This window comes from Gobius niger (genome assembly GCF_951799975.1).
Source record: "Gobius niger genome assembly, chromosome: 1".
NCBI classification, from domain to species: Eukaryota; Metazoa; Chordata; class Actinopteri; order Gobiiformes; family Gobiidae; genus Gobius; species Gobius niger.
The window spans coordinates 15,208,645-15,236,309 of NC_136852.1; the positions used below are offsets into that span (position 1 = coordinate 15,208,645).

At 40.9% G+C, this 27,665-nt stretch overlaps 1 protein-coding gene across 3 annotated transcripts in view; it reads right to left on the reverse strand.

Moving 5' to 3' along the window:
- Positions 1–27,665, reverse strand: part of grik4 (glutamate receptor, ionotropic, kainate 4) — a 245,855-nt gene that overhangs the window by 111,954 nt on the left and 106,236 nt on the right. For all 3 annotated transcript variants that reach the window (XM_079580067.1, XM_079580066.1, XM_079580065.1), the window contains 2 exons: positions 11,333–11,497; positions 5,841–5,938 (listed from right to left, as the gene is read on the reverse strand). In XM_079580067.1, coding sequence (XP_079436193.1) covers positions 5,841–5,938; positions 11,333–11,497 — 263 coding nt within the window. The remainder of the gene's footprint in view (positions 1–5,840; positions 5,939–11,332; positions 11,498–27,665) is intronic.

Here is a 27,665-nt window from a genome sequence, read left to right on the forward strand (position 1 = left end):
GGGAATAAAAAGACAAAGTGCAGCAACAGCGTTGTCGACAGAGCATTTGAGATAAGAAACAGAACATTGCAAAGATGTGTTAATCAAAGATAATGAGAGGGAGAAAAGGCATAGGTGCAATTAGGGTTGGGACTTTGGCCAAAGAAGAGAGACGTTCCCGCAAAATCTTGAATAAAGGCTACAAAATAATGGAGCCATTTGGGAAAAAACAAAAACGGATAGAACGACGAAGCAAGATTGTTGTTTGTGCAGCGACAGTAGACGGCTCATTTTTATTTTATGGAAAATATCAAAAATGTAAACTCTTGTCTCTACAGAAAGTAATGCCTCCTATTATGTCTGTAATTATTTTCCTTTTCTGTAGCAAATCTTTACACAAGACATTTATGTAAATCACGATAATTACAACCATTTCTTAAGTGTTTGATTCAAAGTGCGGCAAGACTGAAAATAATCATAACAATAGCTCACACTTGTATTACATTACGCTTCACAAGCCTCTGTTGACAAATTTCTCAAAGCGCAACACTTTGGGCTGTTAAGCTACTATTGGAATCACAGCTGCCCTGGGGTAGACTGACAAAGCGAGGCTGCCAAACTGCGCCATCTACATATACAGAAACTCTTGCATTTATTGTTTAACATGTGCAGAGCATGAGGAAAAGCAGACTACAAAACCCTCAGCCAATGCTTTAAAACAGTACAAATGCATACATGAAATATTTCTTTATTGCTGGTGAAATAAAGTAATAGTATATATTGGAGCATTTTTGAAGATTTTCCAACCAATGCAAACCTATTACATTCCACAAGTCTGGTCCAACAGGCTCCTTATCTGTGACATTTGTAGTGCGCAGTGTATTTGGCTCAGTGTTGACCTACCTGCCGTGTTGGGCAGAACTCTGTCTGAAGTGACTACTGTATTAATACTCTGTGTGGTCAGAGTGGATTTGCAGGGTTAGCTGCCTTATCAAGGCACAAAAAGCAATTCCACTCTGGGTATCGCACTGAGCTGCTGGACAAGCTGCCCATTTAAATCCGTCTCTACATGCAGGATAAAAAAGAAAAAGAAACGTGACCTCACACAGGGATAAGTGGAAATATGAAGCGTGCTGGCCAACTCCGATCAATAGACCCAAAAATCAATGGGTTAATTTCTTATGAATGTGCTGCAATAATGACATAAATGAAGCAATAGAGGCGTGAAATCTGTTTCGGCAAAAGCACAAGGAGAGGTTTTCAGATTTGTTCAGCCTCTTATTCATGAGCAATCAGCTGTGCATGGGCTTTGTCTGATGGCCCTGCTTAACAACCACTGGTGTGTATGTGTGTGGCCCCGGTGCAGAACACTGCTGCACTTCATTTGCCTCCTAATAAACTCATCTCCAAAGACACAATACTCTGCTGGGCTGTCTTGACTTTTTTTTTTTGTGTGTCACATTGTTGTCGCCAGGCACATTGTGAAGAGACCTTTTGTTAGAACTGCAGTCTGCAATGTCTCCGTAAAACTATATAAATGTGCAATTTCTCATTATCGACCATCTCCAGGGCTCGAGCTGCACTGCCGACCCCCACCTATAGATACTATATACCTGCATTTGGCCAGCAGACCTCGAGCTCACCCCATAGTCCCACTTTACACTTTCTGAAACGCGCTGTGTAATCTCTGCACTTCTTAAACCAGATGGCTGTGCAAGCCCAAAGCAAGCCCTGAACATCAGAGCTAGCATTAATATTCATTGGCCTTCATGTTTGAATCATACCGGGGTGTGTTTACCTGCTTTTGCCGACACAAGTAATACCACACATTTTATACTTTATGGTAGTGAAAGAGGAGCTTTGGGGTAATAACTTGAGCGTGTATCTCGCATGTAAATGAAGCTAATGCCAGCTTAATGCGCAAGAATGCAAACGGAATCCCGAATCTCCTATAAAGCTTTAATTGCTGACATTTAATGAAATTAGCTGTGGTCTATTAGCTTGAATTTTTACATTGAACTCAAACAAGCGCTATTAACAACAGTCCGACTGGCCACAAAACGATTTTTATCTGCTTTACTGATGGAGTCCTGAAGATTAGAACAACGTACAACTTCTGACAATATTGAAAACACATTAATTGAACCCAGTCAAGCTAGAAGAAAGACTGTCTGTGATAAAAGGCAACAGAGTGCACCCAAATGTGACCACAACTTGTATCATAACATTTTATACAAAAACAAAAAATCAACATACAAACATTGCACTTTGCTGTCATAGTAGAACATCAAAGTACCCATACTCTAAAGTTCACATATCTCATTACGCGATAAAAAGGATCTTATCTCACCGTAAAATTCTCACAACCCCTCAAACTGCAAATACATGCATACAAAGTATTGGCATGCACGTTGCACTCAAAGCCTTTTCCACTAGTTGCAGCTCAGAGGGGATGTGTTGCCTCCTCTGTCACCCGTGTAAGCAGGCTCAGAGCAGCGCCGGGGCCTGGGGAGTGATTGATTGGGAGGGCTCGATGATGTGCCGATCGCCTAGTGAGCTCCGTCAGCCGCAATATTGCTGCCAGTGTCCCAGGCACTCAGGCACCTGCGGCATCTCCACACTAAAGTAACGGCTCATACTCACACGACAGTCACGTTCCAGTCTACATGCATCAAGAGAGAGAGAGAGAGAGAGAAGAGAGAGAGAGAAAAAGAGAAGGGGAGAGAGAGAGCAAGAGGGAGAGAGAAGGAGAAGAGAGAGGGAAGAAATAGAGAGAAAGAGAGGGGGGAAAGAGAGAAGAGAGAGAAAGAAAAAGAGAGGAGGAGAGAGAGAGTAAGAGGGAGAGAGAAGGAGAAGAGAGAGGGAAGAAAGAGAGAGAAGAGAAAGAGGGGGAAGAGAGAGAGAAGGGGGAGGGAGAGAGAGAGGGAGAGAGAAGAGAGAGAAGAGAGAGAGAAGCAAGAGGGGGAGAAGAGAGAGAGGGAGAGAGAGGGATAAGCGAGAGAGGGGGGAGAAGAGAGAGGGAGCGAGAGAGAGAGAGAGAGAGAGAAGAGAGAAAAAGGGTGAGAGGGAAAGAAAGAAAGAAAGAGAGCGAGTGAGGGGGAGAGAAAAGAGAGAGCGCGAGAGAGAAAGAGCGGGAGTGACTGACTCCTTGTTTCACATGTAGTGTCACACGGTGGATATATAAAAAGTGAAATTCCCTATGAATATAAAGCCAGGCCTCAACATACATTTTCACCTGGTGCTTTATTCACGACACAAGGATGTTCTATTTTCTATCACTGAGTATGATTCTCCTTGAAAACTCTCCGTGGACACATGAAGGATGTCCTAGCCAACAGTTTCAGCCTGCAGTGAACCCAAGGGTAGCAGGTAACAATATGGTTTGAACATACTTATTTATTTACTTAGCTAAGATATAATTAACATGAGTCCTTAAAGTCCACATGTACATATGTCAGAGTTAACCACAATGGGTCATTTTAGGCCATCACTTATAAGGTTAAGTTGTCGTCGTTTTTTTTTTTTACTGCGGCTGTAGATTTTTTTTTCTCTGCATTTGCTTCAATGATCCGTATTGAAAACATGAGCAGAATGTAATGGTTAAGTCTTCCCTTATTGAGAACTTAATCTGTTGACTTTTCATGCGTCATTATAACACTCTCAACAGAGATGTGACAGTATTTCATTACCAGATCTCTATCTTCTCAGACAATAGTGGATTTGATCTAATCTGAGGGGTATAAATGTTAGACGGCCACCTGCTCGCAACCAGCAGCCAGTACTTGTCCTCCTGCTGAGCACTCTCGGAGACACACACTGCTTTTCCTCACACTGAGCAGAAAGTGTGTGATTTACAGGTGCAAAAGGGCTGTTTGTGCTCACATGTTGTATTTGAAATCTCATATGACCTCAACAGTCTAACTCTCTCTGGGACTACTTGACATTGATCATTTCTTTAGAGAATTACAAACAGAGTGACACTAAGGTGAAGTAATTATTGTTTGAGGATAATGCATGTGCCAGCTGGAACTGAAGCAATAAACATGTCGAGCCATTATTAAACAGTTGTCAACGCTGTGTTCTAAGCAACATTTATTTCTGGGAAAGAGAAACTAGTTTTTATAGAGGTTTTGTTTTGACTCTAATCTATTTAAGTAGTTCTCAACTTTTAGTACCACCTCATGAAATATTTGACTTTCCTCCAAGCCTGGATTGATCAAGATAAAATAAGGACTAAACTGGGCCTAAATTGAGACACATTGCATGTAGATTAAAGAGACTAGATGCTCACTACTGCCGCCTCAGGTCTTAAGTGTAACTGCAGGTTATATATTAAGCTCGTGCATGACGGCACTTTGGACACCTTTTTGAGTGACAGTGCAGGATTTTAGAGGCAGTTGTGGTGAATAGGTCTGAGCTCATTCTACACATTAGGACATGGCCGGAACATGTGGTGGGAGGAAAACACTTAATTTTAACATTATTAAACTCCTCATGGTCCCTTTGAGTGTAAACCATAGAACACCTTCATACACACTAAATGGCATTACAATAGCATAAATGAAATTACTTCACAATCACAATGGGATACACCTGCCACATTGTTGGAGAACCAATGATCTCTGAAAAGGCTAGACCAAAACAAATGCTGTAAATTTACACTTAAGATCATTTTACAATCTTCTAACCCAGACTGTTACTTAAACGTGTTTGTAAATCTTGGTGCAATGAGGCAGTACATTTTCTGTGGGGGTTTGTACAGAGCATTGTAAAGCAGAGCCACATAAAAGAAGGGAGTGGGCAACAGACCAGAAACTTGAGTTCAAAACAGGTCAGAAACAGTCTCTTTCTTCATATCTAATGTGGCTGTGCTTCAAAACAGCACCAGACAAAAGAAAATCACACGTGGAAGAGACAAGTCTTATGCTGATACAGGGTTATTTCAGCAAACGTTGGCAGCGTTCACGAATTCATGTACCGATCTTTTCTCGTTATGTGGTCCAATAGACTTTAATGCACTGCTCCTATATTGTTAACGTAAAGCAGTCGGAGCTGATGCTCAGTTTCTTAACAGCCCATGTCCCTAAAGGCGAGCACAGCACCACCTCATTAGAGCAATGGGTTGGGTAAAGCGAGAGACCTGGACTATAAATGGCATGTTTTTTAATGCTGATCAAACCAACGCCACCTTCTGTGGTTGTGTCAAGAACGTTAAGAAATCAATGTATCCAAAAACTGAGGTGTCATTTTTTCCCCCTACATTTTCTGAAAGAACATTGTATTCATTGTCAATCTACACATGGACAGCCTTCCAGCATTATTGTCCATTGACTACGCTCTCAACCTTTGGCTTATTACAACCAAAACAACAGATTCAGTGTGTTCCTGCACTGTCTATATTGTAGACCATGCCTATTTTCTAAAGTTCTTTTGCATTTACAGAAAACTTTGCAGGGTCTCATCTCAGCACCTGTCTGGGTGAATGTGCTCTCCAAGCAGGAATGGGTCATGACGCACAACCCTCAGATGACTATATCTTAAAGAGAACTGAGTTTTAATAGGCAAAACAAACAAACATATTCTCATTGCGTTATTATCTACTGCCATTCTGGTCCCAAAGTAGCTTGCATACTGCACCGGCTAATGAGGGAGAAGTTGAAATTTAAAGTCTAGTAACAGTGTGATTTGAGGGAGTTCAAACAGTTGTGACACGGCCTGGGGTTTTTCATCATCTCTAAAAATGGATTTTAAACCATCTTCTATCAGCAAGAAATGTCACAGAGCTGCTAATGAGCTACATTGTTCCTCGCTTTATTTGAGCAACATTTTTTGCTGGTGAAGGGACGCGCGGAGCCACTCACCTCCTTCTCTCCGCAGATGTTGCTGATGATGGAGTTAGAGGCTGGGCTGGCAGAGGGACCCAGGACCGCCACCACACCTTTGGACATGATCTGGCACACTGCGGAGACACAGGGGGGACACAGAGGTTAAATGAGCTACAGTCATTGTTACATTCACACTTTTCTGACTTAAATACGAGAAAAAATGTATTGCAGGTTTTATGTCATTTTTTGTTTTCATGTAAAAAGGCATTTTGTGCATAAAAACAAAATATAAATAATAGATAGAGCCAGGTTTAATTGTAGGATTTTATTTTCTTCGATTTTCCTGAGGGGATTTTAGTTTTTGATGAGCTATTTATAAGTAAAAAAAAAAAAAAAGAAGAAGAAAAATAAAATCACATTTCACCTTGTTTTTGTGTTTCAAAGCAAGGAATTGATATTAGAATTCCCTTTGACAAAAATATCAAAACATTGTTCAGTACAAGACTGGAAAGTTTTGAGTTTGTAGGATTAAAGTGGCGATATTGTTGCAAGATTGTAAAAAAAAAAAAAAACTTGAGAAATGCCTGTATATTTACGGCCATAGTCGGAAAAGTCCAAATATGGTAATTTCCATCATCTCATTTGCCTTTTGCGCTACATGTGAATACCACATATATTTCTGAAAGAAATGTTGTTTTAGCTCTTTCCAGGAAATCTGCACCTTGCTAGCAGATAAAAGTCATAAAATGAGCATTGCATTACTCTGACATTAAAACGTTGTGAGGCAGAAATCAAAACACTGACTACGTAATATTGTAAAATGAGGAGAAAGACAATGAAGAGCCCTCCCCTCCACTTCTGACAGGCCGGTTCAAAGCTCCTCTCATTGGTCAAAGCGACAGCACGGGGGATTCTGATTAGTTGCTGAGTAAAAAATTATTATCTAATATTGCTTATGTTATGTCAAATTGCAGGCCAATGTAGGCAATTCTAAGCATTCTATTAAATGTGTAGAACGTTAAAACTTATCACTTTAAATCAACATTTTTATTCCTCATCAACTTTGTCTATTTATGCAACAGAAATGGAATCTTTAAACCATTGGCTTGGACACTCTTTCCACCTCTGGCGAGGGTCCGTACATGTCCAAGGGCTTTGGTGAGGCAGAAGGTAATGAATGCTGAGAGCTAAGGACTGATAGCTGCCTGAGCCAGCGAGTCATGCGTCTCCAGGGGAAACTGAACCAGCATTTAGTGGTCAATCACACAAGGCAAAAGGCATGTGTTTCTCTCTAATATGCCTAATATACTGCACATGAAAGTTGTATGGCCCGTAATGATGAGAGATGGAAATAGCTCGAGGGAAGGCACTGATGTTAATACGAGAGACCTGAGCGGGCAGCGACAGGAGCCTCTAACTGAATGACAAACACAGGCAATGGCGCGGAGACCAGAACATCCAGAGACAATATCTTGAGGCCTAAAATATGAAAGACATTCGACCATGTGCACACAGATGCCACAATATACCCAGAAGAGACACACACTTCTACTCTCATTTTTCATACTCTTACAAGGGCAGAATTTAAGCATTTTCCTTGAGAAGTAGAATCCGTTTTAGTCTGAGAAATTCCAGGAAACGTTTTTTTTTCCTATAGCAGCTGTGTACAGGCCATAAACTTTAATCTGGCGTCTAATTAAACTTCTTCACTCGATGACGTGAGGGTTCCTTGTGTATTTGTACAAAGTGTGTGCTCGCGGCGTGCTAATTCACTGTTTGATTATTGGAGCAAATCCAGTGTATTAACCCTCCACTTGTGTGAAAAAAACAGAGGGGATCCATTTTGCAGTCCGTGTGGTGAATCCAGAGGCAGTGAATCGAATGATTAATAAGTAATCCCTGAGTTTCCCATGAGGCCTGTCAGACACAGCCACACCGACATCAAACACAGGCACATTTACAGTACATGTGCTCTCTATTTACTAAATTACAAACTTGAATGGTTTGCTCGCGCCTCCAGATGCACTTTCTTCTCTGTGTGCAGTGCATGACTGCCCCAATCCTTCTCAGCACTGTTTACATGGACCTGTTCAATAAATCATCAGGGAGGGACTGCACCACACGGTCAGTAGGTCAGTCAAGTTTTCTCCATTTTCCTTTCTTACTTACCATGGATTTTTACTCATCAATAACATGTTTTGATGCCTTGGAAATAAGTATGGATGTAATTACTTAGACCTGAGAAAGACCTCGAGTACAGTCTGATGTGTGACGAACACAATGCGATTCCACATGTTAACGTCAATATGAAGCCCCTCTCTGAGTCGAAGCTTTAGTGAATATACGGAACATATTGACATTGTGAATTAACATTAACAATTGGTAAAGACGGTATCTGTTCATATGACACTAAGGGCCAGATCTTGCGCAATTTTTTCCGAGTGACGCTGCTGTTGCGCTATGTGCCTACGCCACTTGCAAGAAAAAAGGACTGAGGCGTGGTTTATTACAAGCAGCACTGAGAGCGGTGCTCGGATGTCAGCCTCACTCATTTCCTTGTTAAAATCGCGCTGCCTTGTGTTCTTCCTTAAAGAAACCAGATGCATGTTGTCATTTTATGCTCACTACTGCCACCTCAGGTCTTACACATAAGTGCAGTCTCTATATTAAGCTTGTGCATGAAGTAACAACCTTTTGAGAGACAGTGCAGGATTTTAGAGGCAGAATAGGTCTTAGCTTAAACATTTTTAAACTCCGTATAGTCCCTTTAAGCATTACAGGCTCTCACAGGTCAAACTAAAAAACTTTATTAACTCCATTGTGAGCTAAACCGTGTCCGTGTCCCGAGAGTGATGGTTCCGCTGTGGTGCAAGTCGGCACTCGCTCGGCCGCAATTGCAGGAACGCGCCCAAAACAAAAGAAAATGTTCACCCCCCCAACCCTCCAGCACCCCTCTCCCTTGGCCCTTCCCGGAAAGGAAAAACGCTGTTCTACATAACCATGGGTGTTTCTCCACCTCACATACTTCCCACTTAAAAGCACTAAGTCTCAGAGCTGCAAGATCTCAAAGTGCGCTCCTACTAAGCACAAAATGTTACGCTCTAGTCTGCGTTTAGAAACACAAGATTAGGCCCGAAATGTCTCACACAAGTCCACAGTAAAATAACAAGCACTAGTTTCTGTATTTAATAAAGAATCTAGCGCTTGCTATTTCACTCACAGACAATGTTATTTTAGCACAACATGCAGAGGTTTATGTAAAACTGTCCTAAGGTCGTGATCTACAATACGCTTAACTTTTGATATGCCTAGCTTCGTCATCTTTACACGCCGACAATAAAACATTGAAAAAAAAAGTGCCACAGACTCACAAAAACAACCCTGCAACACTGAAACGAGTTTTCAATTTCCGTTCAGATCCTGTGGACTATCAGACAGACAGGATATTAAGAAATGGAAATATGCATCACAGATAATAGTGGCAAACACATAACGTCAAATACTGTGTGCAAGTGGGGCCATGAGTGCTTTGAGAGAGCGGACGAGAAGCATCTGAGGCTCAGTCAGGTGTGGATGTTTGCTGAAGAAGCCCACCAACCTTTCTGCAGGTGGCTCAGTGTGATGGTTCCATAACAACGGGCACTGGTCTATGCCTAATCCAATTCCTGGCCCCGTAATTGCACACAACAAACCTTTACATAGCGGCCACTCCCAGCATGCTCCTGGCAGCCAACAAAGAGCCCACGAGTGAACTGCGTTTTGAAATAAATCCAGCAGAGTCAGCCCACTGTTTGTGTTTTTGTAGCAAATCTGTCTTTTCAGTGAGTTCATGAAATTTCAAATCAATTCAGTCCCTGGGTAAATGATATCTACAAGCTGTAGCACAACTTTATTGGAAAATGTGTTTTCTTTCTTTTACATGTGCATGTGTTTACACTACCAGAAAGTCAATATACCGTGTGATGTTCTTGAGCAAAGGTTACAAGCGTGCAATATGTGGAGTGCAGCTAATGGGTTCAGTCATCTTGTCAAAGCGCGGCGAGGAATGCATGCATATTTAAAGATTCATAAGCATTTCCTGTCACTTTTGACAAGTATTCACTCATTTTGAACATGACGCCGTAGATTGCCTTAAACACACAGACTGTTTTACTGCATCCACCTGACACTAAATTGAACAGTGCCAATATCCGAGAACAAAATACTTGACAACACATCCTCCAACTCCTGCAGCTATCAGAATATGACAGCTCAATTTACAAGCCTGCACCAAGCCTTTCTGTCATCCTTTCTAATAATTTCCCAGACAGGCTTTTCTCTTGGAAGGGAATGTGTGAGATATGGCGAGGAAAGGGAGAGAAGATAGTAGCATGCCAAGACTGAATAGACAGACACCTGATTTAAAAAATCAGGCATTTTGCTGTAGCTCTAATCTACACATACCGGATAATTAGAACAGACACTAGTGCTAATAAACCATGTATGTTAGCACAACAAAGAATCCTCTGTGAAATTACAGTAAATTATAAAGAAGCCTTTAATTCTGTTACATGAAACAAACAAACTGCTGGTGACAGCGTTTTCTGTAAAAGGCACAGAGTGTTTGGATGTATGCCCACAGCAAAGTATTTCCTCCATTCAATTTTCCAAGCACAATAACAATTTTTCATTATATGTATTGTGTCGCACTTCTCTCACCTCTGATTAACAAAGTTTGAGTTGGCTGTTGAAGACGCTGTTACAAAGTCCTTTATGCAACTTGTATTATTTCTTTTTTTCACTCGCAAGCAAGGTTTATGATTCAGACTGACTATGTGCATCTCTGATTGGCTAATCTGCCGGTTAATAACAGCCATCTGAACTCGGGTAGATAAGACAAATTCCCATTCTAGTTTTTGTATAGCATTAATCATACTCCATTTTAGCAGCAAGTCAAATGTATACCAGACCAGGAGAATGGATTTGACATGTAATTGGCACCACTCCTTTGGATTTCAACAAGCTACTCTCAACTTGTTCAAAAACTCTTGTTTAGTGAGTGTAAGTGTTGCTGACTCTATTTACCTTATCCTGGAATCTGCTCGTTAATTGTCCATTGATCTGACCAGGGCTGTGTCTGACTCATTAGCATGACAGTGCCCTTGAAATTTCTGCCTACAGTTGGGGCGGAAAAGATTGCTGTACACAGAGGACAATCTGAACCAAAGGCTCAAAGCAGGGTTTTGTTCCTGCGCTCACCATTCACCTCATCTCTCAAACCATCACTTTTAACCTCACTATCTAAACTGTAGACTGAAGGCTGTTAGAGCTTTATCTGCAGTGGTGGTACAACCTCACAATCAGTTGCTGTTTAATTAATCTAATACGATGCTCTTCACCTACTTTCAATGGCTCAAACATGCACGAATGAAACAAAACAATGTAGTCTTTCATGAGGGAGTGATGTCATACCACTTTAGCATGGCCTGTTTTCAATGGCTTTAACTAAACTAGTGAGAATAATAAGCATGTATCTTTGGGTAACTCACTGGTCTCTCCCATCTCGTATTCGCTGTCTCTGAGAAGCTCAAAGATGTCCACTTCCAGTTTGCCAGTAGTGGAGCGGTTGCTGCTCCTGTTGATGCTGTCTTTGGCCAGAGTGATGGCCAGACGTTCGCCCCTGCTGCACTCCATCGGATCGTCTAGGATAGCAGCTGGAATGACACAAGCACACAGGCGGTTATCAACTTCAATCAAAGACCATTAAAACAATGTTCTTTAATTAGTTTGTCAATGCCAGAATGAACGCTTTCCAGGCGGTGCAACAAACTCTGATGTTTATGTGTAGACTATGTCTGATAATAAAGTAATCGTGTCCGTCTCACAAATATGACATGAAGTGCGACACGTTATCAGTCGGACTTGTGGAGACAAGGGCATGATTGTCTTTTAAAGGAATAGGCCACGTTTTTACATACTGAGATATGTTCTTACCTAAGCTTACAGAAGTTCATTTGTACCTGTCTGGTCGTCATGCGTGCCTTCAGTCACGTAAACACAGCACTGACGGCGTTAGCATTTACTCCTCTCCTCTATAGCTCCAAACAAGGTGAAGATAGAAGCTACCAGGAGTAGTTCGACATCCGCACAGTAAAGTGAAGATATTGCTACGCGGATGTCGAAGTACTCCTGGTATTATTACACCTTACAATATAGTCCCCCTTTTTATCCGCTTAGAAAATCCACATTGTTTGATTTTGTGTAACTCTACGTTATCATGTAACACTTCACGTAACCATATTTAAATGGGGAAAACGTGGAAGAGCTTGGTAACTTCTATCTTCACCCTGCTTGGAGCTATAGAGGAGAGGAGGAGAGGCTAAATGCTAACACTGTGTGTGCTGTGTTTACATGACTGAGGGCACGCGTGAAGACCAGACAGGTACAAATGAACTCTTCTAAGCTAAGGTAAGAATATATCTCAGTATGTAAAAACGGTGGCCTATTTCTATAAAAAAAAAAGCCTTTTTAACCTCTTCACCCCACCTGAACCGAGCACATTTTCTCCAGTCTGGGTAAACCCAAATCTATAAGCTTTAAAAAAAAGTGTCAAAACAACGACAAAAAAGCAACAAAAATACAACAAAAACATGGTGAAAACTTGACAAAAAAGCAACAAAGCACTTCAAAAATGTGACAAAAACGCAGCGACAACATTATAAAAAAGTTATGTAGGTCTTTTGTAGGTCTTAGCTTTCAAATGAGGCATTACACTGTTGCTCTCCAGTCGAGGAGGGTGAAGGCGAACTGTAGACAATGCCCTCGGTTCAGGTGGGGGTAAGAGGTTCATTGCTTGTCCAGTCCTTATCTTTAAATGAACGATGAATCCTGAATCAAGTTGAATTTCTTGAGAAAAACAAAATTTAAACAGAAAATCCCAACATATTCACATTTTCTCATAGATGAGTTTACACCTTTAAGGTCGAGCAGCTGGTTATTGTTTTTTTTTTTTTTTTCATCATTACATTATCCACTAAAAGTAGTTGTATGTGCTTGATGCTGCACCACTCTTTCTTTTTCCATAAATGTATGTGAATAGCATATACTGCAAAGGGATCAAATGAATTTCACTACTGCGACTTAGTACTGTACTGTACTGTAAGTACTGCACCTTTAAGAAATAATATTTTATTTCAGTTCCACAAAACCCCAGACACTAAGATGCGCATATTTCCACATAATTACATTGAAGAAATGATGAGACATTATGTTAGACACATGTTTCCAAGCAATATGCAGTTTTGCTGCATCATTGGCAAATGGTAACTGATATGGATTGGCCAAAAACAATTACCATTGACCGGACAAAACAAAGGATGCTTAAATTTAAATGCAGCCATAATATTCCCGCACAGTAAGAATGCTACAGCTATTAGGTTACACAGCGATTTTACACAGTGATAAATTAAAGGGTCTGTGCTGCATAATTTGGCTATTAATAATGTCAAGCAATGGTACAACACATTTATCAATCCCTGATGTTTATTGGCCTTAATACTAGAGAAAATGCAACCTGCTGTTGTGTTTTAAAGGGAACCATTTAATCATTTGAATAACATTATATTTCTGACCTTTTAAACGTACACGATCATATGTTTAGAGTGAACACAATTCCTCAATGTGACTCTGATGTCAAACTGATGATTATGGATTCACATTCATTATATATGCAGCTGGTATTGTGCACAGACAATAAAAAACATGTTGACTGTCCAATAAATAATGTCAGCGGGGGTCAAACGCGGTAACTCACAGTCTAATCATATCAGAGTTTGGGGAGGGGAGTCACGGACAGAAGCGGAGCGTGTTAGAGCTGACCTTTTCCCTGCCGATCACACAGCTGGATAAACACGCGGCACATGCTCAGTCATCGGAAAATCGCAACGCCTTAACGCAGCAGGCTCCGGCCTGCCACAAATTAAACAGGACGCTATTGTCGGAGGCACTGTGTGGAAATGACGGGGGGGGGGCACGTTTAACCCCAGCTCAGTTGAGTGACAGTTGCTGAGGACATGTTACGAGAGGAAGCTGCTGTGGCAAAGAAATACATATCTGAAATATTGTGACATTGTACAATATTGTTAATTTTACTTTCACAGAGAAGAGTCATTAGCGAAAGTGGATCCAGAACCTCAGATCACAAACCTGAAATGACATGAATTGGTAGAAAGCAAGCTTCTAATGTATAAAGCTCATCAGAAAAAACTTGTAAAACAGATTTACAAAGAAAAAAAAAAAATTAAACTAATACAAAAGACAGACTTTAATCAAGGGCGATTGTCGAAGGTCCCGGGTTTGATTCCTACCATTAAAAACGTGTACAACAGAGGACTCCCCTGAAAAATAGATTCTCAATCTCAATAGGACTTTCCTAGTTAAATAAAAGAGTAGCAGATTAACTTTGGTTTAACCCCAGGCTCTCACTCAACCCTGAACGGTTACAGTGCAGCCGCCGCCAGAAATCCAAACTCCATAAAATCAAGGTTGATGGTTCATATTAACCCCGCTATGGAAAGAATCTGAAAAGAGTCTGCTGTATTTTTGTCAGAAGCCGCAGAGGGCCACTGCACTCTCCAATCAAACCCAGAGAATTACACGAATCAAACAGGAAGTCAAGCACCAGGGAAGGAAACTGACTAAAATCAGCTACAAACTCGTGCTAACTCGGCTAATGTAAACAAAATGGAATCGCTGTTTTTGGATCACGTGGATTTCTGAGGGTAACAGCAAAAAGTAGCAGGCATGGAGTGGATTAGCTGGAGTCCTGACAGTGAATTGTAAGTGCAATCTGACTTTTTAACATATTTGTTTAAATAGTATTTGTAACCCAGGTAATTTGGCGCTGGCTCGGCTGGTTCATTATGGCTATCCACAATGTTTGCGTATTTTGTAATGAATTGATATGTGCGTATTAAAGAGTACTCAAGCTTTATTGATGTCTCTATTGTGGTTGTGCTATATAGTTGTTGACATCTACATGAATTTATGACTTTGCTATTTTTACGTAAAGATTGGGTTTGGTTGTTTCTGATTGCGTGGTCCTGTTTTGTACAGGCCAGGTTTCCATGCTGGATGGCGAGCTAAGGCCTCGACCCTGAGGAAAAAGCCCAAAAGACTCAAGTATCTGTCGGTAGGAGGCGGTAGGAGGCGACACACACACAGCTACATTCACTCAATCATGAAACAACTAAGAACTACTGCAATACTGTGTCTTCTGATTAATCTAGCCCATCATCACTACACAACTACCATTATCTAGCTGCAGCATCATACATTTATGCGCATAGTTGTTTTGGCGGGAAACCCTGTGAACTCGTGGTTTTGTGAAGGATCCACACTGTACACAAAACTGTACTTAATGTGAGTCACAGTTTACAAGAAAACCATATGGAATCTGTGCAGAATCCGCTCAGTGCTCAGCATGAGCCTGGTGTTATTATGGTGTATTGATGTCTTGTAATTGATAAGATGGCTGCATTAGACCGCTCAAATGAACTGGAACTGTAAATGATTTTGTTGTTCAGGAAGGTTATTGTTCCTTTCTGCTCTCACTCATTCATATTTGAAATGCTGTAGATGCATTTGCCTTTAAATTGATTAAAAACAACTGTCAAGTCATTGTAAAGAAACATTATCAACTGTCACATTTCCTGATCAAATTAGATTTTCTATGACTGTGAATCATACATGAGAGGAACTGGCACCTTTGTAACAGATGAACTTATTTTTAGTAGCATCTGTTATTTGCAGGTTTAAATATAAGAGACAGGCTGTGCAGGCGTATTAAATGGCTGAGGCCATTTTATTCTGGGCAACAAATTACCTATCCTTGTTGTTTATGACTGTCACTAGATTTAGTGTCTTGGCCGACAAACGAGTCCCAACGTCAGAATGTCAAATGAAACAAAACCTCTACCTCTGTGCCTACTCAAAACCAGGGCTGTGCTATGAATTGAAATTTAAACTAACTATGGGCAATCTAAATGAACATCATGAGGCCTTTTGTTTATCAGGTCTACACCCTCCTGAGGCAGTAACAGCACCCGGAGTTTACAAGAGTATTGTTTTTGTGTGTGTGTCACTTCGTGCAGTCGAACTGGAATGAAAAGCATCCATAGTTTGTATAAGCTGATACTGTATTAAAAAACAAACAAACCCTGACCTAGTTTAAAGGAATAGGCCACCGTTTTTACATACTAAGATAAGTTCTTAGCTCACTTTAGACGTGTTAATATATCCCCGTCTGGTCTTTGTCCGCGCGCTCTGTCACGCAAACGGAGCACATACGCAGCCTCTCCCACATGTCACATAGCTCCAAAAAAGCTCACGATAGAAGCTACCAAGCTCTTCCACGTGTTCCCTATTTAAATAAAGTTACGTGAAGTGTTTTCATGCGAAGTATATTTACCCAGAAATGTAGCATGTCGATTTTATAAGCAAATAAAAAGGGGGACTATATTGTGAGGCGTAATGATACGAGGAGCACAGCGTCCGCGTAGTAACTCCTAAAGACTTCCCCCGCTCACTTCCGTCAATAACCTTTAGGAGTTACTGCGCGGACGTTTTACTCCTCGTATCATTACGCCTCACAATATAGTCCCCCTTTTTATTTGCTTATAAAATCGACATGCTACATTTCTGGGTAAATATACTTCGCATGAAAACACTTCACGTAACTTTATTTAAATAGGGAACACGTGGATGAGCTTGGTAGCTTCTATCGTGAGCTTTTTTGGAGCTATATGACATGTGGGAGAGGCTGCGTATGTGCTCCGTTTGCCTGGCAGAGCGCACGGACAAAGACCAGACGGGGATATATTAACACGTCTAAAGTGAGGTAAGAACATATCTTAGTATGTAAAAACGGTGGCCTATTCCTTTAAGACATGAACTTCCAACTTGAGTAGAACTAGGACTGGGCACCATTAAATTATTATTCCTTTTTTGATACCAGTACTTTAAAGGCATGCTGTGCAACATTTTGCACCATACTGTTACCATCAGTACGAAATATGCTCCCAATGACCAGCACGACACAGAAAATGCTATTACTGCAGTGGGTAATCAAATAATTGAAATCTTAAATTCTTCTGACTTTAGTCACATCTCCATGGAGACGAGCTTGAAATGTACCTACTCCCGGTAAAGCTACAGTCATGTCTCAGGAGAGCTGAGCCGCTCACAGCAAAAGCACAGATATTTATGAATTATGAAAATATCTGTCCTAAAATAAATGTGGTGTGGCTTTAAAGCAGTGCTAAGTAACTTGTTTACCTTAATAAATCCTTTTTGTAGTCCCTCTAGGGGTAATACAACTGGGGGGTCTTTCATCTCCCCTGGTGTCTCTGGCCAGAAAACCACAATTGCAGATTTCCTGCCACGGGTAGGTGTCACCTATACACACTAATAGAATGACGAAGAAGAAGCTAACAGGCTAATGTGTAATTGAATGTACAATATGCCTCTCCCCCTTTGTCTTTTCTGTCAGCGAAGTATTTACTCGCACGGACAATTAATGAGTAAAAAAACGCAACATGCTACAACACCTGCAGTGGTGCTTATGGCCTGTAGGGGCACGAGTTACTTAGTACTGCTTTTACGATACTTGGTTTACGATACATATACGAAAATATTTCTCATATAGAACCATTAAACAGAACAGTAATGTTAATTTTTTCCCATAAAATACTATTTCTTTTAAAGTTGTACCATTTATTTGAGGTGAAACAACATTAACTTTCTTTGATGCTGTCCCTGGACCAACAGGCACCAAAACTTGGTCTCTAAAGATATAATATTTTTTCGGAACCTGCTTTCGATACTTATTCATTACTTATTTTTTTTAAACCAGTAGTACATAAACATTTTTTCCCCCCGATATCTTACTGGCATTGTTAAACAGTACCTCACCCTAAGTATAATCAACCCACTGTTCTCTTATCTTATCTGATCTTATCTTCCTTCTGAGCCATATGTTTGTATAGCAAGGTAAACATAGTCAGCAGTTCATTTGCATCTGAAAAGACCATGTTAGTGTCTCTACCAAAGTGAGCAAATGCAGAATGATGTTTTTTGTAACCCACTCCTAGTGCTGGCTTTTGTTTTGTCTGTCAGCTAAAAGCGTACACTTTTGTTGTTTACTTCACAGCCGAGCACAAAGCGCTTCCACACATCAAAACAAGAGGGGAAAAAATATGTGTGTGAATTTCTAGCAATAAATGCCATAACAGTCGTGCTATTTGTGCTGATGCTATTTCAATAATTGTGATTCTGGCTTGTGTTTCTCTCTCGGGCTTTGACATTTGTGAGTGGTCAGTACACGACAGTTGGCAAAAAGGGACTGGTTGTTTTCACAAAAGGGAAAAACATAAGCTGGCTTTTTGATCCATCAAAGCAATCAATGTAGCCCCGAGGTACGCCGAGGCATGTAAGACGCTGCGGACTGTGAACAGCCGGAGAAGGAGGAGATCGAACAACAAATTCTTTGGAGATTCACAGATGACGATGTGACATTGTGGGATCTGGAGCCTTTCACTTGTGCGATCTTTGAGCAAAATAATTAAAGAATAAATAAACACCTTCCTAAGAGCTGGGATCAATAAAGGCTTGCATATATGTAACCTTTACCTGCAGTTAAAGTCGATGTTGCAAAGATAGGCCCACAAAGTGAAATGAAAGTTTATATTGCAGCCTTATACTTTCTTTACCGTTTCCACCTTTTCATTTCATCTTAAGAGACAGGCCTCAGGAGAATGTGCTGTTCCAGGTGTGATTTGTGAAGACCCAGTGGTTAAAGTGTGTGTCAGAATCAAGGTATTTGGGCCAAATCCCACATCAAGGCTCCCGCTCCTGGAAAAATGGCAAATAGAGCCCTATTGTATTATACCTGAAAACAAAGGCTTGCATTTGCCCAGAGATGTGTTGTCTGTGATGTGAGTGAAATACAAACTTAAAGTTCAAGAGTCTTGAAAGTGACTGTAAAGGTTAAATTTTGTATGTCCTACTTTTGAAGGATCTCTGTAAATGAGAATTAATGGATATGTGATAGGCATGAATCATTTTGGAGAGAGGAAAGCGGACAATTGTAATAGGGTATTGATGACTCATTCATTGATGTACATTTTATTGTTATTCTGTGATGTATAGTTATCCCTGTGTCCTTGCCCATGGGATTAGCTGGAAATTACCCTTTGACCACAAGCCTGCATATATTTACATTGTGTGTTTTATCATGTCTGTTCAATAACATGCACTGTCCCAATCAAAATGCACTCTCATGCGTTTTTCCATTATGGATGAAACACTTTTTCTTGGTTAATTCTGACTTTTAAAAATGCTTGGTTTATTGAAGCACACGTTTTTTACTAAATACAATCTAATAGCAATTGTGCAACCGTCACACCTGGGCAAATACTTACTACATGATTCAGAGCGATTGGTTGAACAAAGAAAAAGGTGAATTTGGAAGAATGTTACACGTCATTTATTCTTTCAACAAGAATTTCGATGTTTCAATACGAATGTGGGTGTTCAGCTGTACTACAAAGCACAATGCATGCGTGAAGAAAACCTTTCCAATTTGAACAGATCGATCTATATTTGAGAAATGTTTAACTTGTTGCTTCTGTATCTGGGCTGGCACCGACTCCCCCTTTAGCGGCTTCATTAGAGGTTTGCTTGTTTTGATGTAGCCAGCTTGTTAGTCCAGCGTGTTCAGGAGGGATTGGATTTGTTTTTGCTGAAAACATGCCAACACACAGCAGCAGCAGTGAGAAAACTGTGCAGCGATGCAGGTAGAAGAAAGCTTAATGAAAGATAGCGACCATGAACTTGGACGGCCTTTAAAAAACACAATATTGTAAAGCCGCTAATCAACAAATTAAATCGACCCATAGCACTTTCCTTTATGCAGCCTCAATATGTGCCTAAAATACTGATCATCTGGAAAAAACGGCGAAGGCGATGTATCAATCCCATTCAGACAAAGACTTAGATTTACGTACATGGAGCATGGCGAGCGCTAAACACAAGAGGTCAAGACCCATACCATTGAAAAAGAACTAAGTGCTGCTTCTCAGAACCTATATTCAGCTGCCTTCTACACTAATGGGTTTGTGCGTTCTGACCTTCTTCTACCCTGTGAGTCTAACAGCATGATTAAACGAGTGTTCTTTATATATTTGATTCCAGCAACGACACACCATAAAGTCAAGGCCACAGTCGAGATTTGAGGCACGTATTTATGACAAATGGCGGTGGCTATAGGTAACGTGGGGTAAGGCTACACCGGAGCGATTAATGGGAGAAAAATGCGGGGGAGCCGGACATAACCATAAAGCACGGGTTCGCCGGACCGAACCCAAGGGGGGGGGGGCTAAAGCGCAGTGGCCTGTGCCTGTCCACTCGGTGTGTGTGTGTCAGTGCGGGGATTACTCAACGTGAGAACCAACAAGCAACACGAGCTGCCAACAAAATTACAACTTGGCGACCACGAAATGACGGCTTGACGACATAAGTTTCAACCTTACACGTGTAATTCCTTACTTTACACAGACAGATAAATATGAAGATGAAACCTGAGACGAGTGAGACGTCACTAGTTACAAAGATGAGGAATGTACTGTATTGGAGAATACAGAATATAGATGTGAAATATGCATGAGTAATTGAGCATCTGATAAAATGGCGCTCTAGCCTATTGTGTAAGATGCGATGTCCATACAGCTGTATTTTCCTTTGTGTCTTATAGCCATTAACCTCAAATGGCTAAATCAAAGTGGAAACTAACAGAGCGTAGACCTCTGCCCTGTTTTGAAAATATTCTTTTTATTCCTGTGGTAAGTTTTAGCATTTCATCATTTATGTCAATAGATATAAAAAAAAAACTAATTTGGAGTTTTCATCCTCTTATAAACAGAAGTCCCGCTTTGACTGACAGTTATTTTGGCTGTAATTAGCACTGATATATTCAGCATTTAATCCTCACATGTTCGGTTGCCAGTAGAAACAGATCTGAACATCAAAACATGGCTGTATTATTCATTTGTGGCAGCGAGGCCACAGAATCATAGTCTGTTTGCTCGACTGAAAAATTGAATCGCGAGTTCCACCTGTTAATCAGTCTCTACCATCAACCCAATGCAAAAGCAGTGGTGAGAGCGAAGTTTAATTGGAAGGAGCGCGGCATGTGAATGAAGGACTGTTGTGCCAAACCTTGTTACTCATTAAACCAGTAAAACCAGGTGGCCGGAATCGACACCACTTGGAAAAAAAACTTTATTTGCACTCAGTGTGTAGAAAAGAAATGGAACAGTGAAGTATAGTGTGGAGAGCGGTACTGTTTTTCTAAGCTCTTGGTCCAACAAACACTATCACTCATATAAAATGCGTCACCTTGTTGTATTTAAAGATGTAATCAGGATAATACTACAGCGACTGGTTGGTTCATGAATTCTCTTCATTCACATTCACTAGTAAAGTATGCAAAACTTTCAGAAAACTAATTAAAATGTACTGCATCATCAAAACGGTCATAGGTGTTGCCCTTGTGTTTCGGTCAGTGCTCTCATTTGCACCACAAAGCATTACAACCTAATAAGGTGCACAGATCTGATGCATACTGATTGACATTTTGTTTTTGTGGCCTGACTAATGGGCATGAAGTTCTGAGCCAGTTTGCAAAGACTCAGGCTGATGGCTTGACAGCAACAGAGCATTTGGAAAATTGCGGGGGTTTTTTGGGCTCTTTCCATTCTGCGGTGTTCAGTCCCAGTGACAGGTACATAGATGACCAGGGCTCACCAAGCCAAGTATGAACTGAGAGATGGCCTGTGCCCAGTCATCCATTAAGAGCGACCGCAACAGTTTAGAAGGTTTTAGCAGCATGTTCCTGTAGTGTTGCTGTTATATCATGGTCAGACAATATAAAGAACAGACAATCAGTGTAAAACTGCATGAATTAAAAAGAGAATTGAAAAGAGTTCTGTTGTTTGACATACAGACTCGAGCCTTCACAGTAAACGAAATGGAAAATGATCTTTTGTTTTTGTTTGTTTGTTTGTTTCAATTCCCAACATAAAAGAGCAGAGGATCCTGGCAGTAAAGACGGTGCTGCAAACAAAGCACTGATTAAAAAATGTTAATAAGAACGCTCTCCTGGTCCAGAACCACCTGCCTCAAGCGGAGGAGTTCAAGTATCCTTGGGTCTTGTTTAGAAGTCTGGGGGCAGATGTACTATGAGATTGACAGGCAGAATCACTGTATCAGACTATTCTGGTGTATAAGGAGCCAAGTTGAAAGTCAAAAAGCTGTTCAGTCCATTGGGAGGAGACTCCGGGAACGAAGACCAATTACGCGCTGGCGGGATTACGTCAGGTGGGCTTGGAACGCCTCAGGAAGCACTGGAAGAAGTGAGTGTAGATCGGAAAGCCCATCCCAGATAGTGGAGGAATGCCAGAAGATGTGAAAGATGGATCTAAAAATAAAAATGTAATCTTCCAGTTTTTAATGACATCTGATATATTCAAAATGAACCTTCTCCTCATGTGTGCAAGAAGGGAAATAACTCCTTGTGTCACTCATACCATTCTTGTTTTTGCACCAAACTAAGAATATTTTGCTTTGAAAAACTAAAGACAAGCCCCGTACTCAGTAATGAAATTGTTAATCTGAAAACTCTGAAGTGCCAACATTAACACTAGCAGAACTGTGAAAACATCAGGCAGAGGTTGAGCTCTTTCTGTTTTTTAGTTCTCTCAATATTTGTCTTCTTTCTTTCAAATATTGGACTGCTTTATACACGTTTTTTTCACTTTGGTTGTATGTTTAGTCAGGAGAAAATGAGTTTGAGCAGATATGTAACTTGTTACTATACTGTTCTCTTAATGCTGATGTGTGCGTCATGCATTCGCACTATAGCGCAGTGTTTAGTATACTGACATAGCACACAGTGTATTTAAGGCAGTGGAAATGACTAGCGGCACATGTGGCTCATGGGAATAATAAACAGAGGTCTGATCCTGCATGTTTGTGACAGTAGACCCCTGGGATGCTGCTGAGTGTATATGTGCTTTTGTTTAAGGAGGGAATGGCTTTGTGTCAGGGGGGAAATTGTTTATATAACAGCACTCCATATTTAATTTCAGCTTCAATAGAACTTTAAGTGGACATATCATGCAAAATTGAGTTTTTCGAGCTTATATCCAAATCCTATAAATAGTGTTCCCTTGTCAAGGACTTGATACATCCATCCGGGCACAGCTGTTAAATTTAGCTGTTTCTTCTTCTATGGTGTCAGCACTTTGTTCTGTACTTCCTGGATACAAGTGTGTCATTGTTAAAACCTAAAACTGTCCTCCACATTAATAAAGCCCATAATCCAACATTATATCGGTCCGCAAGTGTTTTCACCACGCCATGCTGAGGCTGCTCGCTACAACACAAAATCAAAATGTATCCTACAGCTTGTAGAGACGTCATTTAACATTTTTTAGTCACAAGGATTTTAAACAAGCGCCTGTAAGTCTAGCTTTGTGAGTTACACCAGAAAGATTCAGAAACAGCAGAAACGTACAGATTACAAAACAGAAATGTAGAAACTTAAAATATTGTCAAGACGTGTTACAAATGAGCCACTGAAACAAGCAGGCCCCTCTTGGGGCCTGAACAAAGACAGCACCTAATTTGGCTTGTTTTCTTAAACAGAAAATGTTCTCTGATTGTTCTTGTGGTCCTGGACACATGAGAACTCTACCTTCACACAAGAAGCTTTGTCAGTCAGAGCCGCTTCTTCAACTGACAAGATGACAGCCTATCACACACTAGGGACGACTAAAGTAAATTGTGCATTAAGTATAACGCTCACCAGATGGTGAGGTGAGAAGAAAGTCACATTGGGGATACTGAAGACATCAAGAAGCTAATTTGAATGACCATTGGGTTAATGACAAAAGCAAACAGGCAAGGCGTTAACCTCTGCTGCCCCTGGCCTGCAATACCTGTCCAGAATTGACTGAGAGCTGTGGAAGCACAGCCTTCATAAGCTGCTGACAGCTTTGTCACTGCCACTGCCAGAAGCGTGACGCTTCAATTTTATTTAGGAATCAGGATTTAGGAAAAGTGAAAGCGGTGGAATAGAAAAGAAGCCATGAAACAGGAAAAGAGCATTCACAGGTTCACAGAAGGACGAACCTCCCTCAGTCAAACATGACGACACAAATGGAAATATGCAGCTCCTGTCAAAACTGCCCAAGATGAAAAGATCCATCCTTCCACTGTTTGTGAAGGTTTACATGAACTGATGATTCAACCCAACAGAAGCATGTACCACAAAGAAATAGTAACTCAAAGCCAAAACCAAGTGGCACTTTTTTAGCCACTATCAATTAGGTCAATCCTAAACTCAGTTTGAGTTTACATCAAAACATAGAGTACATACTTCTTGAACAGAAGAGCAGGTGTTAACCAGAAGAGCTGTAAAATATTTGACACCTGAACTTGTGTTGCCCCCTCTCGTTGCAGCCATGTGTCTGATGATCCCCTGATGATTGCAGAGAGAAAAACTCCCATGGCTGGAGAATAATGGTAGCACATGGTGCACCGGCTGTGTTTCAACTTTTCATCAATTCACAGAACAACTTCAATGAATTACAGCACCTTTTCTGTCTCTACACACTCACTTATTCACAGACATATACTCCCTCCTTGTTCAGAGACAATGGAAGTCAAAGGAAGTACAACAAAGGCATAGAAAGTCAGAAATCAATGGCTAAAGAAAAGTCGACCTAGACTTTCCATCTAAATCAGCGGAGGAATCTACACTGATAGTTCCAATTGATGAGGAGAGAGTGAGACTGACAGCAGGGGAGACGAGCAAATATCGAGGAAAGTGACTAAAGGAAGACAGGGGAGTGACAGCCAGGGGAGCGCAGAGGAAAACCCTGGGCAACCTGTAGTGACGCACTGCAGACAGTCAGGCTGCCACAGGGAGAGAGGGAGGGGAGAACTACGACAATTACCTCAACAGCACTGATGAAGACGAGTGGGAGGATGATGGTTATTGTGATGAAAACAGCATTACAACGAGGCTTCAGCTGCACCCATGAGATGGGGCACACAGACAGGCGGGCTGGAGCTGGCAACTACTCCTCAGGGAGAAGCACCTCTCCAAGGGTGTCATTACCTGTCACTCACTCACTCTCACTTCCACATACTGCCCAACATTTAGCGCCACTAGCAGGTAACTATCTAAAAGTATAGAGGAAATCAGCTCATACTTCACATCAGAAACTACCAAAAGATACCAAAAAAGGAAAAACAACTCATAGCCCAGAAGTAATCAAATATATGGGAAATTTTCTATATTTCCAAGTGCGACTGATAATTGCTTTCTTACAACAGCAATAATGAAAAAGCTGTTTTATAAATGAAAATCAGGCCGTAGGGCATTACATTACAGATGTTGAGCTCTTCCTGTTTGACACTATGACGTAAAAAACGTCAGAGTGTCACAAGTCAGTCCTTTTCCAGGAGAGGGCGGAGCAGCTGCTCAGAGGGCAGGATTCCGAAGGATTGCTTAGAACTGTGTGAATGAAGCCAAAAAACACTCTGGGGGTGTTTTTGATAAGGAATTAGCATTACAACATGGCTAATAGCTCCAATAAGTCGATTTTGCATGATATAGGCCCTTTTAGGGGACCTTTTGGGACAAGATAAGTTTTATTTGTAGATCAATCAATCAGTCAAAATGTGCGGACCTCTATGGTGAAATCTACCTTCAAAAAATGGCTTACAAGTGATGACCATTGTTTGTGGTGAGCAGGTAATTGCTGCTCTCGTAACACTCTATATACACACTGCATGACATACAGTAGATGCATGATGGCGCTGATGGTGCAGCTGAGCCACACAAGCTTTATATCCCTATTGTTCTGACTGATGTACGTTCACTGGAGAATGAGACAGATTATATTTGTCTACTTCTTCCCGGAAGATAGTGAAAGACTGTTGTGGAGCGGAGAGAGCTGCGCAAGAGGAAGAGGAAGGAGGAGATGGAGGAGTGGGAGACATGCACACTCTGAAACTGGGACAAACCCAGAAGGCGGCACACCGTTTCAGAGAAGCACTGAAGGCACTCAGCCGAGTTTCCTCTGGGTGCTACGATTACCCCTACCTCCAAAAACATGCTGGTGAGGTTGGCCCACTATAGCCGTGCTCAGTCGCAGCCGCTCAGGACTAACCCAACACCTGAACGCAATTTCATTGTGCAACGGTACAATGACAAATAAAGCACTTACTTACTTAAAGCAGTATTAAGTAACTCTTCCCCCTAGAGGCCATAAGCGCAACTGCAGGTGTAGTAGCAAGTTACGATTTTTTAACTTATTAATTGTCTTGGAGAGTACACTGCGTTCCAAATTATTATGCAAATTACATTTTTCTAAGATTTTCTAAATTGTCAACTCAAATGAGAGTCAGCATAATTTTTAAGTCTTTAACTGGTAGAGGATCATTTAAATGTGGTGGAAAAAATTTCCTAGTGATAACAGTATTTTTTTCAAAAATAAATATAGTAAAAACCTCAAAATCCACTGTTCCAAGTTATTATGCAACTCATCGTTTCAATACATTTTAAAGCTTGTAATTGACTGAAAATGATAATTTGTTGTATTTGTAGCATTAGGAGGTCATACTTACTGAAATCAAAAGCTATTTCAATCAAAAAAATATTAACAGGTCAAGTTATATTTTAACATAGGAGCCCTTGTGTGATAGCAGCTTCAAAATTCTTAAATCCATTAAAATTGTAAGTTTTTGGACAGTTTCTGCTTGGATTTCTTTGCAGGATGTCAGAATAGCCTCCCAGAGCTGCTGTTTGGATGAAAACTGCCTCCCACCCTCATAGAAGTTTTTTTTTGTTGAGGCTCCAAAGGTTCTCAATAGGGTTAAAGTCAGGGGAGGAGGGGGTCCACATCATGAGTTTCTCTCCTTTTATGCCCATAGCAGCCAGTGATGCAGAGGTTTTCTTTACAGCAGGACATGGTGCGTTGTCATGATGAAGAGGATCTTGTTATGCACAACTGCAGCCTCTGGAGGGTCCTACACCTTGATGTTTGGGGGACTCCAGAGGCACCAGCAGCTTCAAATACCTGTCTGCTGCTTTGTGGCATCTGTTCTCCTAATCTGATGTGTTTGTCTGGCTGAAACCGTCCATATTGTGCCATTATCTGCACAAAATGGAGTGTGCTCTGAATCATCCACAAATCTCTTATCAGTATGATGATTACACTTAATCTTTCATGAAATATCGAAGGTTTTCATACCTAGACCAAGGCATTCAACTATTTCACGCTTTTCATCAGCAGAAAGTCCCTTTTTCTTTCCCATATTGCTTAAAAATGATGATCTGCATAATAAAGTGGAACACCCTTTTTCAGTAGTTTTTCCCTTAACTGGGCTTTACCCGACAACTACTCATCCCAGGCCTCTGAGATTAATATCAGTGATTCATAGAGCCCCGAGACACGATACCATCCATGAGTTTCATTATTATTGTTTTTTTTTTTACCTTTTTGACACAAAAATCCAATTTGCATAATAATTTGGAACGCAGTGTAAATACTACGCTGACAGGAAAGGCGAAGGGAGAGAGGGTACTGTGCATCCAATTATACAATGGAAATATTTTTTTTCACTCAAACTTGGCTGTAAATACTGTTTAAAGTGACGTTAGCCCGCAGTTAGCTTTGCCCGTTAGCATGTTAGCTTCTTCTTCGTTATTCCATTAGTGTGTATTGCTTTCTCCGCACCGGTGGCAGTCAAGTT